Below are 19,657 nucleotides of genomic sequence, written 5' to 3'. Positions count from 1 at the left end.
GACTGGCTGTTGCAAATTATCTACATTAGCAACAAAATAGCATGCAGTGCCTGCACATTTACAACGAGAAGCACTCTGGTATATTGTAGGCTATTTGGTTTATGAAAGTCTGTGGTCTATGTAGTTACAGGAGCCTACAGAGCATGCAATTCTGCTAACATTAGCTGAGAACCTTAAAAGAGAACTACATTGCAGCGCTTAACTGGAAGCGGCGTCAACAGCTTTCTCGTACTGTCGGCTACTTCCGCGTTTATTCAGTTAGGTCATTTGCGGCTAAATATATTGCGATCGGTGTGTTTATTTTCTTTCCGCAGTACTGCACCACCACGGTTATGGATATACAGGCATAAGGATATATTTTGTAGCAACCAAATTTGGCAATGGAATTTAACCATGCAATAGGCTAAATCAGTTCAGGATATTTTTTTATCCGTTAAGGCGAAGTGCACTTGCTAGTAAATAAATAATTTGGAATTATACTGCTATTACGCTGTAGCCTAACCGATTGGTCGCCTAAAAGCCTACTGCTGCCACGGGAGCAGGTAAAACACCCTTACGCATCTACTGGACCCGCTCTCTACTGGAAGTAGCCAAAGCGGCAAAATCAAGTGGTCATGATTAGTGAAACGAGAAGAAAAATTTCAAAATTTGTTCTTCAGATAGCATGTCAGTTAATATGGGTAAGTATATTCAGTATATTATCGTTTTGTTTCTGTTAATTTTATGGAGTTAAAAAGGCTGTAATTAGGCCTATTTCTTTTTTTAAGGTATAAATCTGGACCGCGAATTTTGTCAGTCTTATAAATCGCTATTACCTACATGTGAACTATGTTCCATGTGTTATTTTTTCTTTTCATATAGATGTATTTGACCTGTAGAAACCCATACATTTGGCTACAACAATTAATTGTATATTAATCTCAATAAATATATACGAGTATGATTCATTCATGCATTAACAAGTAGAATTAGCATTTTATTTACCGTTCTATACAGTTTGATGGTTCGGGTACGTTGTCTAGTAGCAGCTTTTGACTGCTCGTGTTAATTGGAAGCATGTAGCTGAATTCACGTGACTTTGCAGAGTAGCCTTCGGCTATTGCCCTGCTTCTTTTGTGATGAGTGATAATTTCCTGTTTTGACAATTCTTCGATTGAATCTGGGCATGATCGTGGGATGCTAAAGTTCTCATTGAAGGTGGCACCCACATGCAAACCTACACAGTTAATCATTTGTACGTTAAATAATGGAGCAGTAAAGATATGCATATGTAATTCCACTTTTTGAAGCATGCGCCTCTTCGTAAAGGCAAGTGCTTATACTGTAATTGCGGCGCAGTTATTTATTTTTTTAGAGAATCTTTAATATTTCTGAATGACCAAAGACAAACAATAAATATATTTGTGTATTCCGTGGGGGTGCCAGTAACTTTACTGAGAATGTTTAAGTAATAAAATCATATTCAAGCAGGCAGGCCCATTGGACTGGATGGATACTATGCAAAGCACTGGGAATGTATCAAACAGGCATGCATTCAAGGAAATGGCAACACTAGCCTACTTCTGCTTTCCTAATACTCAGGCATTTATTTTTATTACTGAATTTCGTGAAAATGGGCGGCACGGATGGTGCAGTGGGTAGCACTGCTGCCTCACAGCAAGGAGGTCCTGGGTTCGAATCCCCGTCGGCCGGGGCCTCTCTGTGCGGAGTTTGCATGTTCTCCCCGTGTCTGCGTGGGTTTCCGCCGGGTACTCCGGTTTCCTCCCACAGTCCAAAGACATGCAGGTTAGGCTGATTGGAGAGTCTAAAATTGCCCATAGGTATGAGTGTATGAGTGTATGAGTGTGTGAGTGTGTGAGTGTGTGAGTGAATGGTGTGTGTGCCCTGCGATGGACTGGCGACCTGTCCAGGGTGTATTCCTGCATTTCGCCCAATGTATGCTGGGATAGGCTCCAGCCCCCCTGCGACCCTGTTCAGGATAAGCGGGTTCAGATAATGGATGGATGGAATTTTGTGAAAATAGAAACGATCGAATCTAGTTTTCTATTGTCTATGATTTTACGTAACAGAGCCCAGAGGTCGACTTTGTTTCTCATTTGGAGATGTTTTCCCTGGTGAAAGAGGTTTTGAAACAGCTGGTAGCTGGTTGACCACTTCAGACCGGCAACCAGCTCAACATGGTTTAGCTGTTTGACCAGTTCAGACCAGCTTGACATGGTTTGACCAGCCAGCTCGAGCTATGTTTTGAAACGGCTCAGACAAGCTACCAGCACTAGCTGTTTGACGAGCACATACACAGCTAGACCAGCTTTATAACCAGCTTTATAATACAGTCAGCTGCATGGCTCAGGCAGTAATAGAAGTCGTCTGGCAGTTGGAGGGTTGCCGGTTCGATCCCCCGCCCAGGCTGTGTCGAAGTGTCCCTGAGCAGGACACCTAACCCCTAAATGCTCCTGACGAGCTGGTCGGCGCCTTGCATGGCAGCCAATCGCCGTCGGTGTGTGAGTGTGTGTATGAAGGGGTGAATGAGAAGCATCAATTGTACAGTGCTTTGGATAAAGGCGCTATATAAATGCCAACCATTTACCATTTGGATGACCAGCTCGTACTAAATGTTATGTAGTGGCTGTGGCATGTATTGCAGTTCCAGGCCAATAGTGTGTGCCACTGTATTTGGCATGTGAGGAGTATGCAGTGTGTATCTGACGATATCACACTACATTACATTATGTTACATTAATGGCATTTGGTAGACGCTCTTATCCAGAGCGATGCACAACAAAGTGCATACCCATAACCAGGGATAAGTGCGCTGAAAGACCCTAGAGGGAAGTACAATTTCAACTACTACCTGCACAACAAAGATAAGGACCAGGGCCTATTTGATTTATTTATTTTTTTAAACCGCAACACGCAAAAGTATGAACAAACCCCTTAACTAGCCAAACGCTGCTTCCCTAGCCAAACTAAAACATCCTGATACACAAGTAAATCACAGAAAGACAACAATAAAGGTTTACAGGGAGGTAGGGAGGGACAGGGAGAGGTGCTGCTTGAAGAGGTGCGTCTTCATTTTGCGCTTGAAGATTAACTAGACCCGCCTCATGACCAGACCAATGTCTGGTGAAGCTGGCTCAGCTGAATTTTAACGCAGGCTGCTGATTTTGCTCCTTTAATAGGTCATGTGCGATTGTGAGCGTCACATGACATTTCCTAACTTTTTTTTTTTTTTTTTTTCGTCTTGACACTCCTGACAGTTCGCCGGACTGGTCCTGGGCCTGTGCGGCGTGTACCTCCTGCTGAACTTCAAGCGCAATGGCCTCTTCTTCCTCGACGTCTACATCACTCTCCCGGCTGTGGTGGCACTGGCGTGCGCGGTCGCCCTGTTCGCTAGCGGGGTCTTCGGCTGCTGGGTGTCCGTCAGGGATTCCTCCACCTGTCTACAGGCTCTGGTAGGAGCCAGGGCCGCGATGAACCACGCAGCGTAACACATGACATACATATTCACACATAATGTACAAATTATTATAAGTATGGCATTTTTATAACACAGTTATACACTAGGGCTGCGCAATATATAGGATTTTTTTGTGTGTGTGTGTTTTTTTTTTTTTTTTTTTTTTTTTTATGTTTCCCTTTTTCTCCCAATTTGGTAGCCAGTTATACCCTATCTAATCCAATTGGTGCTAGCTGGGGATACACCGGCTTATGACCCCGTCCCTCGGCGGTCCAGTAGGATCTTGTGACCCTGAGAGGGACACGCCTTCTCCAAGCCGTCTCGTCTCAGTTAGACCGTTACTCCGAGGTGCTGTATGCGGCGATCCCACTAACCCTGCCAAGTCCCTCCCCTGGAGCAGCGAGTCAATTATGCCACTCCATGAGAGCCGGCCAGACTCGGCTTTTTGGCAATATATTGTATATTTATCATCGTCGAGATATGAACATGCGAGACAAACACATCGCAAAATACAGCCTGACCTGCGATTAAATATGTATTGCGATTAAGTATTTTTTTTAATTGATGCTCAGTTACATTGCTTGGCTGTTCATGTGCAATTTGTTAAATAAAACAAATAGGGCAAAGGCTATTCATCGTCTGGAGTCTATGTTAGCAGTGTACCTAAAGCAGAAAGACTGTGTACACTTCAATATTTGTTTATTTATCAGAAGTCATATCGTCATGGCAATATTCAACAATGTTATTGCATATTTTCCTCATATCATGCAGCCTTACTATAGACTCTCAGAAATGAAGTTACAGTGGTTGTACATTTCTGTTCTTCATTTCTGTTTTCCTAGCAGAAAAGGTACAAATTAATAACATACTGCTGGTTAGGGGTACAGTTTTATGTACTTTTCATACCTTTATTTTTGAGAGTGTACACAAATGGTACTTCTATTCTGGAGTAAATTGTGAAATTCAGACACGCACACATTCACTGAAATCGAGTCAGATGAAGGTGAGTAATGAAATGAACATAGTTTCGCAATGTTAGGTATTTCAGCAGAGGTGTTTTGCCATTATCACACAGAAGAGCCAGAAGATTTGCTCCTCTAAAATTGTGATTTACTGTCTCCTTTGCAGTTTGCGTACCTGCTCATCATCGTATTTTGTCTCGAGGCTACAGCTGCAGCATTGGCTTTTGTAAACATAGGAAAGGTAATACAACATTTCATTAAATTACTAATGTGACACAGAAAGTGGGGAAGTTTATCAGCATGAATTCAGTTGAACTTCAAACATTTTGAGCCACTATAAAATGTAATGTAATAGTAATATAATTTGTTATTTAGCTGAGGCTTTTATCCAAAGCAACTTACAGTTGATTAGACTAAGCAGGGGACAATCCCCCCTTGGGGTAATGCTAGCAACCTTCCGGCACCCAGTCATGTACCTTAGTCACTAGGCTACAGGCTGCCCTATTTGATCAATATAATGCACTAATAGATTTAAATATATTAAAATGATGGTTAACTATTAACTGTTAGTATTGGTGTATCTGTCTGTGCTCTTTACCTCATAAATGCTTTCCCATCCCTTTTAGATCGGTGCAGAACTTACACCACTCCAGAATATATTTCAGAATTACAGTGGAAGCAATCAAGATCCTGCTTCTAGGGCTGTGGACTCCATACAAGAACAGGTGTGTTTTCTTCTCTCAAAAACTGTTTGGGTAAGCCTATGGCGTATGTCTCTTGACTCATTTTTCTCCATTATAGTGTGAACCTTACGTTCATTGTTTAATTTCCAATCCAATGTGCTGGAACACAGCCAAAACAAAAAACAGTGTGTCACTGTCCAAATAATTACAGACTGCACTGTACATATTCATGTTTTACCAACCCTTGGTTGCACAATCAGATTAGATCTAGAGTTAAAACCGATAAACATTGCAAGTTTTGCGTTAATATTTGGAAACCAGGTCAACACAGAGAACTTCAGAAGTTTCTCCCAATTAGGGCCATTGCAATATTCAATACATTACATTAATGGCATTTGGTAGACATTCTTATCCAGAGCGGCATACAGTTGATTAGACTAAGAGACAATCCTCCCCTGGAGCAATACAGGGTTAAGGGCCTTGCTCAAGGGCCCAATGGCTGTGCAGATCTTATTGTGGCTACACCACTGACCTTGCGTGTCCCAGTCATGTACCTTAGCCACTATGCTACAGGCCGCCCAATAATTGAATAAATAATTACTCCATTGATTACACATTCACTGAATGGAGAAAAGGTGAAGTTTTAAGATGAATGGCTAGGAAATGTTAAATATCACTGTGCCGCCATCCCTGAATTAATCAAGACAGACAGACATGTAAGTGTTTATAGCCATATTACACAAGTGTAATGATGCCAAGGCAGAAATGGTCATGTTAGAAAGCGCGGTGTTCCTCTGAAGAGCCTATAAATCGGGTGCCTTGGTCCATTAGTGAATAAATCTTCTAATCAGGATCCCTGCTTGTGTGACTATGGGATAATTTGTTATGCAGATGCAGTGCTGTGGGGTATGGGATTACACGGACTGGGAGACTACGCCCTGGTTTAAACACACTGGGAAATTCAGTGTGCCACAGAGCTGCTGCAACTCTACCTTCCATGCCTGCAACGGCAGTGTGTCCCAACCATTCATGCTCTATCCCCAGGTACCTGTTTCTCATATGGGCAATTCAACTACATAAGCCCAATACAACTACATAATCGAGGCTGATAAGAGTTATTGACACAGAGCAGTGGTCTGGCAGTTGGAGGTGTGTGAGTGTGTGTATGAATGAGTGAATGAGAAGCATCAATTGTACAGCGCTTTGGATAAAGGCGCTATATAAATGCCAACCATTTACCATTTACCTGAGGGTTATAAAAGCATATGTCAGTCTCTTATGTGTCTGTATCGGGCTTTACCACCCAACTGTCCAGCAGTTGTAACATCAGTCACCGTGGAATTGCCCATATCTTTTTGAGGGCATTCATAGGGAAGAAATGCATTGAGCTTAACTTTATTATTTCTTATGTTTAAAGTTTAATAGAATGCTATGATTGTGCTGTTCGTGTGCGAAATTGCCTTTGGACACGTTTATTACCTCAACACACTGCTGATGTTTGTTTCTATAAAACATTGGAAATACATTGAAATATTTAATGGCAATAACATATATTATTTAGAGAGAGATGCATTCTGGGGTTTGGTGACAGGACCACCAAGAATTTCCAATTGGAAATATTTATTGCTTAATAATGGCTCAAATGTTTATTTCTGTCTTAGTCATTGTGAGTAGTAGCAACAAATGTATCATAAATATAGTGATCTATACTATTAACTACAGTATGTTAAACACAATTGCATTTTAAGCTTTTGTTTTCCATGTGTAGGGTTGCCGGGAGAGATTGGAGGATGGCATTAGCTTTATTCTACATCTTATCATATATTACGTTGTAGCAGCAACTTTGGTACAGGTGGGTTTTTAAGAATTTGAGGAATTATGGAAGTGATACAATATTGCTGGAATCTAATTAATCATTTTCATTTAGTAAAGAATCAAGTATCAAGTTTTGTCTTAATAAAAACAAAGATGTTGTTTGCAAACTGCAAATTAATTTGATTGTGCAATTAATTAAGACCATAGATCTCTTTCCTCCTTTTACCACTTAGCTCAACATTTTTCTGGCAAAAAATATTTGTTAATTGAGGATAATAGCAACCATAGTGTTCAGGTTCTGAAAGGTTCGCATGAGGTGCAATATTTAAATGTAGTATACATGGACAATGGATACTTTTTATACAGTGAACAAACACTATTATGCTTGTGTTTTTTTTTCTCCATATTACCTGTGTACAATAACTTAATTATAACAGGTCACGCGGATAAAACTGCACTTAAATGTAGTTTTATCCGCGTGACCTGTTATAATTAAGTTATTGTACACAGGTAATATGGAGAAAAAAAACACAAGCATAATAGTGTTTGTTCACTGTATAAAAAGTCTCCATTGTTTAGCTATTTTTAAATTGTATAACCAACAATTATGGCATCCATAGAAGCAATTGTATGTTTGATTGGTACTTATGAGTCGCATACTAACCAGGATCCTCTCTCTTTGGTCATAGATTGTAGGCCTGGTCAGCGTGGCCCAACTGATGAAACAGCAACCTCGACGGGAGTATCAGATCCTTGACAAGGACAGGATAAATTAGATAAACATTATCATCACTTCAGGAATCCTGAAATGTGTTTCTACATTAGTCTTGTAAACTCATCTGTCCAAGCTTTCCGGTGTAAATTACATCACATTCCCATTGCCTATTGTCTTGCGACCAAAATCAGGATTGGAATGAGACATATTTAAGACCCTGTATGGTTAAAAAAGATATTGAAAATGTACATACGAAAACGCACAAACACAAGATGGAAGTTGCAACTGTAGATTAGATATGTGAATATTATTATTGCCTCATATTTTCACCCACTGGGTTGTGTTTTAAGTTGATTATACATTCAGTTAAGAAGTACTGAAGTATCTCTTACCTGAGTGTTTAGAAAGTTATTTGAAGTAGCAAGAGCTATGCTAATGTTGTATTTGCTCCTCACAAGCTGTTGGGATAAATGGGTATATTTGTTTCAATGAGAACAGTATGCAATAAATGGAAACTGCCTTTTTCTAAAATATATAACCTACTGTGTCATATGAACCCACTAAGATGGCTGCTTAGTACAGTATATTTATGTAGAACTATTTTTGGGTTGATGTTGGAGAATCCTCCAAATTTTCACCAATAAGCCAGAGGTGTTTTCTATATATATCTACTTCTGCCATGCTAAGATTTTTGAAATCCTTCCTGCTTGATCTTAAGACACTGTTTCTTATCTTTGCATAAGTCTTAATATTACCGCAAAGCTTCACACTAACATAGAAAACGGTGTGATGTTGTCTTCTGTTTTTGGTTTTCCTCCGTGATTAAATACTTTTTAAATATATGTGTTGCTGATTACTGATGACAATGTAGTCAAAACTGTGATTGGTAGGCCATAAAATAAAGCTCTTGAAAAGATAACGTTAGTTAGTGTGGGAAGTGTGAGTGAGTGGATTTGCACGGGTATTACAATAACTAACGCGGCCTATTTCGTTTTTTTCCATGCCTGGAACTACGAATTTATTTTTATAAGCAACAGTGATGCAACAATATTGTTTACTGTTCCGAGTATAACTCGGACGGTGCAGTATCGGCTTTATTCAGTTCGTTGCGAATGAAATATTTAGGAAAGGGGCATGTCGACGTTGGGCGGTCGCTGCTGACAGACAGACAAAACGTCCAATTGGATCGTTAGACATTGCTACGACGTCTTCAGCAAATTAGCAGTGTCAATAGTGACAACCAATGGGAGGTAACAACGCAGGTAAATAACAAGGAAAGTATCAAATGATAAACCACGTCAAGGCGGGCTTGTGCACGAATCCTGTTCCTCTTCGAGTGTCATAGGATCCTGGCGGTGTTCATTGTGTGACAAGAGAAACCACATCTGCGACTTCACAGCATCAAATTAGGTGTCCTTGGAGCAGGTCCGCTGTTCAAACTCATAAAAGAACCGTAGTTACGGATAAACAGGTAAAGCGTCTTTAAATATCGTATGATTTTCTGCAGATGTGTTTATCTGTGTGGGGCAGTAGAGGAAAACAAGCTGGCAGCCATGCGGTGAAAAACGAGGCCTAGGCGAGGTAGGCCACAGTGAGATCGCGCCGCCTGCGCGGGATCCTAGTTTCTAGTGAACGAAAAAAAAATGTTACGATTAGGTCATTGTACAGATGTAAAGCAACCAGATAATTATTAATTTAGATCCAGCTGTGATAATTATCGCCTACACTTTGTTTACAGTCCTTCAATGTTTTACGAAGAAAGCCATAATTACGCTTTCACACCCCCTTCGAACTTCAGGCTAGCCGCGGAGCGATTACTAACGTTACGTCATTAGCTAAGGAAGAACAATGCTTGTTGTTAGCTAAGAACAAGATCTTTGCTAATTTAGCTAACATTTTCTAGCTAATAACAGTAGCTAGCTGGCTATATAATATAACGTTTACGTTTATATTACGAGGAAGTGAAGTGAATGATAATGTTAGGCAATTTTTTTGTGTGTTTTCTAGCTAGCTAGCTAGCTAGCTAGCTAGCTATAGCGGTCGATAGATTTATGGCGTCAGAGTTCTGTTTGCAACAAGCAAACACTAGCTAAGTTAACATTATTCGGCCTGCATTTCTTGTAACTTATTTCTTGCTATTTTGTTGGCACTGGTTGGGTAACTAACGTTAGCTAGCGCATAATTTCATTGTATTCTTGTTGGTCAAGTTTTCTTTGCTATACAAAGTGAATATCATCTAACACCATATATTATTTAACGTCAACTAGCTAAATTAGAGATTGTATTTTGAATCTGCTAGGGGGCCATCCATCTGACTTTACTAATTTAACGTTCAGTGATTTGGAATGAGAAGGTAATTTAGCGTTAACTTAATAACTAGCTACGATATCCTGCTAATCTAATATTCAGCACTTATTGTTACATTGAACTTCTTGCTATTGAGCTTTCTTACCTTACTTGTTCTCTTGGTTTAACCAAATTGTCTAGCCAACGTTAACTGTTAGCTAGGAATCTGAAGAGGAGTCTGGATTGCCGCCCACCAGAACGAGTTCTGGGTGCCTAACTGGCCATCGGTTTCGATTGCATGGAAACCATTGTTTTGGAATAGGCTGCTCATTTTGGTTTGATTCTCTTAAGATTGTTCTAACTAGTGTAGATTCTTGAGTTGGTGTGCTATTAAAACTTTGCAAGTTGGGTAACGTGGTAACGGTGCGTGTCTAAAGCCATCGATAACCTCTTAATGCATTATATTTCTGCTTGAATCGATCTGCTAGCTAGCTTTTCAATTGCGTTTGTTCTAGTTACTGCCGGGAGCAGATCATTGTTGACTTGGCTTGCATGTCTTAAGTTCTTGAATCCAAGCTCACGCCATCGTTCATTAATGTATTTGAAGTTTTTGGTCGTAAAGTTTAAATTTATGATATCAAAACTTACATGAGTGTACTTGTTTTAGGGTTGTGTTGCTCCATATTGGAACCTGCTAAGGCTGGAAAAAACTCCACACTTACTCATTCAGACTGAGTGAATTAGCGTCGAGAAATCGATCATTCTTGGCTTAGCCTTATTTGGGCTTTTTGACTACTGGGTGCTCATTGTTTCGGTTTGTTTAATAGGTGAACCATTTTGCAGTTTGTCGATGTCCGGTGTCAGAAATATACGTTGATTAGGGTAACTTCTCTCCACAGGTATTTCCTGAAGAAGGCTGTACATCTTGCCAATTTTTATTTAATTTTATTGTTTGTATGCGTTTCCCCTGTTCTTCTCGTTAAGTCGGTCTGTATTTTTTATTTCCTTGTTCTGTTTTTGCCGCCTTCAGATTTGGGATCTGTGAAGTGTCTACATGGCTGTCAGACGGGGCCACATTCGATACTTAAAAGTGAGTAACGGATTTGTTTGCCAACTGTAAAACTGTTTAGTGACATTCTTGGGTTGCGATGGTAATGTTTTAATAGTTCATTACTCATTTGAGGCACACATTCTATGAATATTGTGCCTGCATTGCATTTAGTGCTATTTTTCTTGGAGGACATTTTCAGTCTTGTAGTTTAACGCAGGAATAGTACCCGCCTTGTATTAAATCAAAATTTGGCGTCCTGATGCAAAGTTTTGATTTAATCTGGCCCACAAGTAGTTTTCTGAAAGGTCTTGCCTGTGGTGTTTTGAACGAGTGCACTGTTAGTTTATGTAATAAAAAAATTAAATAAAAAAATTAAATAAAAGTTCAGCTGGGCTAGGAATATCAATCAACCTCCCAAAATACATTTAGCACATGTGGGGGTTTCACCAGAAATTTGGTCAAATAAAATCACAATATGAAAATGTTTAAATATATTCTTTGAGGTATATATTGTAACTTTTATTGGTTGAACCATATGAGCTCTGGTGGTTGGAGAAGTGAAAAAGTACTTCAGGCAGCAATGCCAACAAATATTTAGTCTGTGGGCTGTGTAACGGACATTATTAATGGACTTATTTATTGCTTAAAAAAAAAAAAGTATTTGTCAGAAGGCTTGCTCTACATAAAAGCACAACAAACATCGATAAACGCTGCCCACTAAAATTCAAGTGTTCTGTGCAAATTATAGACTAGGTAGACGACAGTAGTGTTCCCCATCCTCAAAATCTTAAGTAACCCATTACATTGAGAATTTTAACATTTGTTTCACCAAATCATGTTGGATGTATAATTTTTCTATTCATTTCATGTGCATGCAAAAGTTAATCGGAACTTCGCCCCATACATGGCGAAGCGGTCAATTACGCCAACCCGCTTGAGAAAACGCACCCAAGGTTCATGCACGCGCGAGTTTGTTTGTTTGTTTGTTTGTTTGTTTTATAATTTCCGTACACAAAACCCCCATTCCCATCAGCCCTTCATAAATGCAGTTGTCTTTCTATTTATTTTTGCACCTCACCCGACCAGGCCCCCCCACCCCCCCACCCCACCCCCCTTCCCTTCCCAACCTTTATTACGTTCCGTTTGGCTTGCTCATGCGGAATGTGAAACACTGCCCTCCCGAGTTAAAAACCAAAAAAAAAAAAAAAACAAGACCAAGAGCAAAGAAGAAGAGAAGCGCCAGGCTTATATCATGAACGATGCCAAAAACCAGTGTTGCCATTGCAGGTATGCGAGGTTCAGAGCTGCCAGGGCCAGGGTAATGAAAGCAGGGAAGCGCAGCAGCACGGCAGTAAGGGTGCCAGTTCACTGAAGGTATGTTCACAGGGTAACAGGAGCCACCATCCTATCCGCATCCTTATCCTTGTCACTGACTCCAGTTTCCACTCATGCGATGCACACCTCCTTTTAGAAATGGCTTTCATTTACTGTCAATACAAGTTTGCTTTTATTTATTTATTTTATTTATTTAGGTTTGTGTAGTTACTTAAGAGAGGGGCTTAGCTTTAACTGCTCTAGTAAATGGTTACGCCTGTGCTTTTTAAGTTTCATTTTTAGTCGGTGTGTTTGCCATGCAGCTGTGCTAGTTTCCGCTGAGCGAAAATTGTGCCTTATTCATGCTGTGAATGGTTTTGCCTTTATATGTATATGTAAACTAAGTGGCTAATATTAGCAGTTTCTTTAGATCTATGATGCACACTATACTGGTTCCGTTTAGCAGTCTGTTCATCCATTTGGGGTATTAGTCAGTTAGTTTTTAATCCTAACTTTAAATTACACTGTGTTAGTTTTTCATTGAAAAGTCTGTTGCACATTTTTATCGGGTACTCTCACTCTCCTTATGCAAGTATTTAATTTCAGGAAACGATCTGATCAGCATTTCCAGTGTGGATATTGACCTTAACCCAATTACAAGTAATAAAGAAATCTCCTCGATGTAATGAAATCAACCAATTTGCAAACCGGTAGCTAGCAGCTACAGGTCGTCAATTTCTAAAATGGCCCCACTTAAGATTTTCTTTTTTTTTTTCTCAGAAGATGAACTTTCTAAGATAGTGCTTGATAATATTAATGTCCAATCTGATAATCTAGTCTGTGGTCCAAACTGATACGGGAAGGGAGTTTCTAATGATTATTTAACAGGCATTTTCAAAAAAATTATATTAAGATACGTTCTTGCCAGATTGCAGGAAGTGTAATCGTGAAAAATTCTGCTCAGTCATTGTGATTCACTTTTTAGCTAAAGGTTTGAGTGCTGGCTGCTCACATCTACTACAAAAATGCTGTGCATGGATTTATGCCATTTTAACTCTGGAAGGTATTTGTTACTTTAGTTTGTGAAATACAAATTTTTGATATGCTGACTTAAGACTCATCTTAACTGCGCTGGCAAACTGTTGTTCACGGGTTTGATTTTGATTGTTTTCCTTTCAGCGTTTTGGTCCTTGCTCCAGGTTAAAGTTCTTGCTGCTGCAGACTTTCCAGCTGCGATATTGTCATTAATATAATGCATTTCACTGTGCTCGTTTTTCTTTTTAATTACAGGCCAGCTTTGTATGCATACATCTGTGATTCCATATGTGTTAATATTGCATTTAAAGCTTCTGCACTCAGTTCCCCCCGATTTTGCACTAGTTTTGTGCTACTTGTTAGTCAGTTTGTTTTAGCTCTCCTCTTGGGTCCGTTTTACTTGTAACCTGTGAGGCAAAATCATTTACCAAACTTTCAGTGTTGTATTTTCAGATACAGTTGAGACTAGTTTTTCATAAGGTTATTTCTTTATTTTAAAAAATTCCACTTCTGTAGTTGGCACAGCTGGATAGATTTAGTGATACTTCTTTGTGATATAATGCAACATGAATTCACAATTCTATTTCCCCGTTTGTGATACTCAAGACCGTCAGAGATGTTTCTTTGATAATAGGAGTTTGAATACAGATGTGGAAATTAAGTTTAGAATCATTAGATGGAGATGTGTGTGTCTGTGTGTAAACGATTCTGGCTACTTTTGGCCAAACGCTATCATTGCCAGTAGAGTTTTTCGATGTGTAACATTAGTCTCCATACTAACTGGAAACCGAGAAAGGTTTGTACTGTGAATCTCCCCACTAGCCCGTCAGTCTCCTACCGACGCGTGCCCGTACTTGTGTAAACTTAACCCCGTCCCTCTGTCTGTCTTCCCAGGAGGTTTATGACATGTCTAACGGATACGAAGAGCACATGGTGGACGATTCAAAGGACCCAATGTCCAAAACAAACCTGATCGTGAATTACCTGCCCCAGAACATGACCCAGGATGAGCTCCGTAGCCTGTTCAGCAGCATCGGGGAGGTGGAGTCTGCCAAACTCATCCGCGATAAAGTGGCAGGTAATCCTTATCACAGAAACCAGAGTGAGTCACAAATCTTTTTTTTTGCCCTTTTTTTATTTCTTAAAAAGCTTCTGTCATGACACACTGGTGTTGCCTCCTTGTTTTTCCCCCTCTCTTGACATTTACTTTCGTAGCCACTGTGTGAGAATCTTAATTGTTTACATTTACTGTTTTTGAATTTTTTGACTACTTCCCCCCCCCCCCCCCCCCCCCCCCTTCTAAAAGCTTGCTGATGTGATTTGCTTGATTTAGACTATACTGTAGATTGTCAGCAGGTTGAAAGCATTGTCTGTTTGCACTTTCTGATGGACTTTTAATGCCATGACTTGTTTCTGTTCTTTTTTTCTATACACTAGGCTGTAGACCCCACTGTGTAGTGTGGGGCATCTCAGTGTAGTACTTCTCTGTCACTGGAATTTGTCACTTGATGTACTTTTCTGCACTTTTTTTGCTGTCTGTTTATCCTGTGAATTGGGTTTGTTCTTGGAATTCCTTTGTTCGTTTAAGTCATTTCTTTTTTCAGTGCCATTTTAAGTGAGCTGTTGTGTTAAAAATCCATTTATTTTTACCCCAAAATGTTATCCCAATATTTTCTGTGGTCAGTCTTTGGTACAGAAAATGTTTTTGTTTGGTTAGCACAGCACTGTCAACTTCAGTTGGTTTTGGTGATTTGATGATTTGTGCAATGTTATTTAACCGGTCCTGTTGTGTTCTTTTCCTGAACGTATATTTGAAATTTAAGACTGTCATTTATTTTTGAAAGTTGAAATCCAGAGACCACACACATTTTATCAGTTAAATTCACATTCATTAATAAACTACTCTTAAGATTTGATGGACATCAACATGTTTGAAAGATTAGATTTTTCTGACGTGCAAAAAAGGCTAACGCTTCTCCCTTAGTTTTAACTTTGTATACACGCTCACCGGTTTCAACAGTAAGTTTTGGGTCTGTTCTGTCTTCTGCCAGCACTCACCTGAATGTGTTAAATTTTATTATTTTGCACATGTTTAACTTCTTTAGCATGCCTTGTTATACATTTGTTTTGTAACCAAAAAAGTTGTCAAGTCTGAAACATTGGGAACAAATGTTTTTTATTTTATTTTGTTGTTTTCCTTTTTGTTTTTTCTAGGCCACAGTTTAGGGTACGGATTTGTTAACTATGTTAACGCTAGTGATGCAGAAAGGGCAATCAATACTCTCAATGGGCTGAGACTACAGTCTAAAACTATCAAGGTAACGTGCCAAGAGGTGTTCTTGCATACATGTGTCCACTGATAGATGTGCCGTGTCTTTCCAGTTAGCCCCTGGGTTACTGCAAACCGTGTTAATGGAAGATGGAGTCATGGCGTCCCTGGCCCATCGCAAGCTGTGCTTGAACATGGATATGTTGGGGAAATTATTTTTAATTTAATTTATTTCTTTATTTATTTTTCAATTTTTAATAATTGGCAATGTAATATTGAGCGCGATCCTATAGCCAGATTTTACAGATCTGCAGAGCCACAGGCCTGTCATTGCCAAATTTTTTTTTTTTCCGGCACAGATCCATACTGCAGCTTCTCATCAGCTAAGCTAACTAAGTTGCTCCAGTTAGTGTAGACCGTTAGGAAGAATCTTATTTCGCAGTTTTGTGTGATTTATTTTTCTTAATTCCGACAAGCTGGAGAAAGCCTGCTGCAGTATGGCGCTGTATCGTATGGAAACCCTGAAATTTGAAACTTTATTTTATTGGTTTTTAGTATTTATTTAAAAGGGCCCTTTCCCAATCTTTTTTTGTAGTTTCTTGTTTTATTTAATTTATGTATTTATTTGAAGTTTTTCTGGTCTGCAACATGAATAGTATGTGGGGTTTTATTTATTTATTTATTTTTCATATTTGTTTTTAATATGGCAAATATATTGGCCTGTGGTAAGTCTAAAAAGTTTAAAAAAATAAAATAAATAATAATAATAATTGGATCGCATTTTTGAATATGGAAAATATTTACATTTCATTTCTCAACTGTCTTTTGAGAGCCAAGAGATTTTGCTTATCTTTTGCTTAATTCTTTAATATTTAATGGCTCTACGTCAGTGGTATCCCAACCCTGTTTCTAGAGATCTACCATCCTCTAGGGTTTCCTGAAATGAAAACCTACGGGATGGTAGATTTCTAGAACCCGGGCTGGTGACCACTGCTCTACATGAATACAGACCGCCTTACTTTGTAATGAGCTTACTATGGAATACACCTTCTGTGTTGCGCAACCATTTAAAGCGTGATCTTTCTCCCTTTTTTCCACCAGGTGTCGTATGCTCGTCCAAGCTCTGACACCATTAAGGATGCTAACCTGTACATTAGCGGGCTGCCCAAGACCATGACACAGAAAGACGTGGAAGACATGTTTGCACGTTATGGCAGAATCATTAACTCGCGCGTCCTTGTTGATCAGGCTTCAGGTAAGCACTAAAACCAGGGGTGACCAAAAAAGGAGCCGTGGGGGACACCGGGGCGGCCATCTTGTTTTCTGTGGAATTGTTAATGGCGATGTTTGTTTTTGTTTCCTTTCACCATCAGGCTTGTCCAGGGGAGTTGCCTTCATTCGCTTCGACAAGCGAGCGGAGGCAGAAGATGCCATCAAAGACCTGAACGGTCAGAAGCCTCCTGGCGCCTCGGAGCCCATCACGGTCAAGTTCGCCGCCAACCCGAACCAGGCGAAGAACTCCCAGCTGCTCTCGCAGATCTACCACACGCAGTCCCGCCGTTTCGGTGGGCCCGTGCACCACCAGGCTCAGCGGTTCAGGTGAGCTCCACGTAGCGAGGTTCGTCTAGCTTCGCGGCACTAAACGATCGCCTTAGCTGGGTTTCGTTTGAGGTCTCTTGACTAGAAAAATAAAACAAAATCAGTCCCTGTGGAGTAATAACGTAATGTCGTTTATAACTTAGTGTTCAACACTAAATTCATAGTTTTGAATGGACTTCAATTACGAAATTTGCTTTTTGGAACCAGAGGCTTGCTAAACTGCAATGGCTCCAGTAACCACTGCGAGCTTCAAGGGGGGGGGGATGTCGATCCCTGTTCCATGTCTTTTCCCCTCCACTGAATTTGTGGTTCGTCTCTCCCACCAGGTTCTCGCCGATGAGCGTTGACCACATGGGGGGCATCTCTGGGGTCAACGTGCCGGGCAACTCTACCTCGGGCTGGTGCATCTTCATCTACAACCTGGGCCAGGACGCGGACGAGGGCATCCTGTGGCAGATGTTCGGCCCGTTCGGGGCGGTCACCAACGTAAAAGTCATCCGCGACTTCAACACCAACAAGTGCAAGGGCTTCGGCTTCGTCACCATGACGAACTACGAGGAGGCCGCCATGGCCATCGCCAGCCTCAACGGTTATCGCCTCGGCGACAAGGTCTTACAGGTGTCGTTCAAAACTAGCAAGTCTCACAAATAAATGTACTTGCTGTCAAATTTTCTACATGGGGGGGGGTAAAAATTTGGGGAAAAATACATATAAAAAAAAATAAAAAAAGGCTGATTCTTTGTTGTTTTTTTCTTTTTCTTTTTTTCTTCTTAGTGTAACGGCAGTTCTGCACAAGTTTAACTTTTTTCTCATTTTTTCCTTGTCTTAGTCTTTAATGAAGTAAAATGTTTTTCATATTCTGGAATGGAACGAATGTCCTATTTTATTATTCCCCCACCCACCCACAATTTAGTGACCAGTTGTACATTTTTCATTGCTTCCCCTTGCCTGTCATTAAATTCTCTGTATAAAGTGTATTCTAGATTTGGCAATGTCGTTGTGCCATATGCATGGTTAAAAAAAAAAAAAAGAAAAGAAAAAAAAAAAAAGCAGAGCATGCCTTGTCATAGACTGATTCCATCGATTTCTTATGTTGAAGATGCTGGCCTGCCGAGTTTATCCCAGGTAAAAGTGTACAGATGCCTTAAAAGTCCCTCTATTTTTTAATTCCCACCCCCTCCGTTGTCCGTTGGATAATTCAGGTTTTAATCGACGCCCATAGTCCTCAAATTGCCCTTTTGAAAATTGGCTCCAAACCGATATTACATCGAATCAGTTTTTGGCACCGCATGCTTGGCAGCAAGTTGAGAACCAGTCTTCATAAAAGGTGTGGTATTGGTAGTACAGTGGCAGTGTGAAGCCAACTAGGAGTCTTTTTTTTTTTTTTTTTTTGTTCAAATTTTGTTTTCCATTTTTGAGAAGACCTGGTTTGAAGATCCAGATGGTTGTGTTGAGAAGGACCAAAGAGATTGAAGGAGACTTTGTGTCACCAACGCAAGTTGACTTGCCATGTTGTTAGCCTCACCGCTGGTACTTGCAAAAACGTGTCCGGAAATTCACAGGCTGAAAGAGAAGTTAATTTAATTTTGGTATCAAATGGTTTTGCCTTGTGTAATTACCAATGACCATGTTTTCCTTTAAAGAGGGCTTTTTGTTGATTCTCCCTCAAACATTGAAAATGGGGAAAAATGACTTCATTTTCCATGCAGTTTGATTCTTTTAAAGTTTATTTAAAGGAACAAATTGAAATTTTGTGGAAGATGCCTTGACGTTTCCCTCCCCATTTTGTTTCCTTTGGTTTGTTTGATTGTTTTGCTTGGCATTTATGACCATTAAATTTAATTTTGTTTTGCTGAAATTTTGTTTTGTTTCCTTTTTTTGAATGAGATTTTCTTTGCTCTTGATTTTATGGAAGACCCAACGGGTAACTCCAGACCAACTGACTTGTCAAATTCCATTCAGAATATGAGCAGCATTACCACTGTTTGAAATGCAAGGTCCATTCCTTGGGGCATGAGCAGCACTGAAGGTTTGAGTCCTCTTGCATTTACTCTTGTTTTGGACATAATTATCATCTGAAGGACCAAATGTTGCTGTGGAATTGGTCCCACTTCTTCATTCCAAAAGTTAACATCCATTTTAATCTCGTTTTTGTTTTTTGTTGTTCAAATTCTTAATTCCATCATGCAATTATTTCTCCATTGCTGTGGTGTAATGGGATGCTTCCATGTCAGATTTCATTTTTAGTTGTAATTGGTTCAGTTTGGCCATATCTTGCACACCGATACAGCTGGGGAACAGAACTACTTAAAATTAGTTTGCGCTGAAAGGTTTGGTCTTTGGTCTTTTGAAACGGTTAGTGTGGAAAGATAGTGGCTGAATATGGATCTGCTTGTACACCCTTTTTTTTAACTTTTTTTTATTATATACTCCTGTGCACTAAATTTGGGAAATGAAAAATATTGTGCTGC

General features: G+C 39.8%; 2 protein-coding genes across 7 annotated transcripts; both read left to right on the top strand.

Annotated features, from left to right (window-relative positions):
• The first annotated feature begins 192 nt into the window (after positions 1 to 192).
• tspan37 (tetraspanin 37) lies at positions 193 to 8,474 on the top strand. The gene is made up of 7 exons (XM_061239898.1): positions 193 to 680; positions 3,258 to 3,452; positions 4,586 to 4,660; positions 5,046 to 5,144; positions 5,994 to 6,146; positions 6,871 to 6,954; positions 7,607 to 8,474. Exons 1-7 carry the CDS (start codon positions 615 to 617, stop codon positions 7,691 to 7,693), a joined length of 759 nt encoding a protein of 252 aa, XP_061095882.1. The 5' UTR covers positions 193 to 614; the 3' UTR covers positions 7,694 to 8,474.
• A 469-nt stretch (positions 8,475 to 8,943) lies between these two features.
• On the top strand, positions 8,944 to 19,044 carry elavl1b (ELAV like RNA binding protein 1b). Of its 6 annotated transcripts, none has more exons than XM_061240831.1 (8): positions 8,947 to 9,103; positions 10,949 to 11,008; positions 12,257 to 12,343; positions 14,213 to 14,396; positions 15,533 to 15,636; positions 16,689 to 16,842; positions 16,961 to 17,186; positions 17,513 to 19,044. In XM_061240831.1, exons 2-8 carry the CDS (start codon positions 10,973 to 10,975, stop codon positions 17,835 to 17,837), a joined length of 1,116 nt encoding a protein of 371 aa, XP_061096815.1. In that variant the 5' UTR covers positions 8,947 to 9,103; positions 10,949 to 10,972; the 3' UTR covers positions 17,838 to 19,044. The 6 variants fall into 6 exon arrangements, with proteins under 6 accessions (XP_061096817.1, XP_061096816.1, XP_061096815.1 ...); XM_061240830.1 differs by having other exon boundaries at positions 14,213 to 14,420; XM_061240833.1 differs by lacking the exon at positions 12,257 to 12,343 and having other exon boundaries at positions 8,944 to 9,103.
• The last annotated feature ends 613 nt before the right edge of the window (positions 19,045 to 19,657 follow it).

Source organism: Conger conger, chromosome 4 (assembly GCF_963514075.1).
Source record: "Conger conger chromosome 4, fConCon1.1, whole genome shotgun sequence".
In the NCBI taxonomy this organism is placed as follows: domain Eukaryota; kingdom Metazoa; phylum Chordata; class Actinopteri; order Anguilliformes; family Congridae; genus Conger; species Conger conger.
The sequence above is the reverse complement of the archived record's forward strand: the minus strand, read 5'-3'. Positions and strand labels throughout refer to the sequence as shown.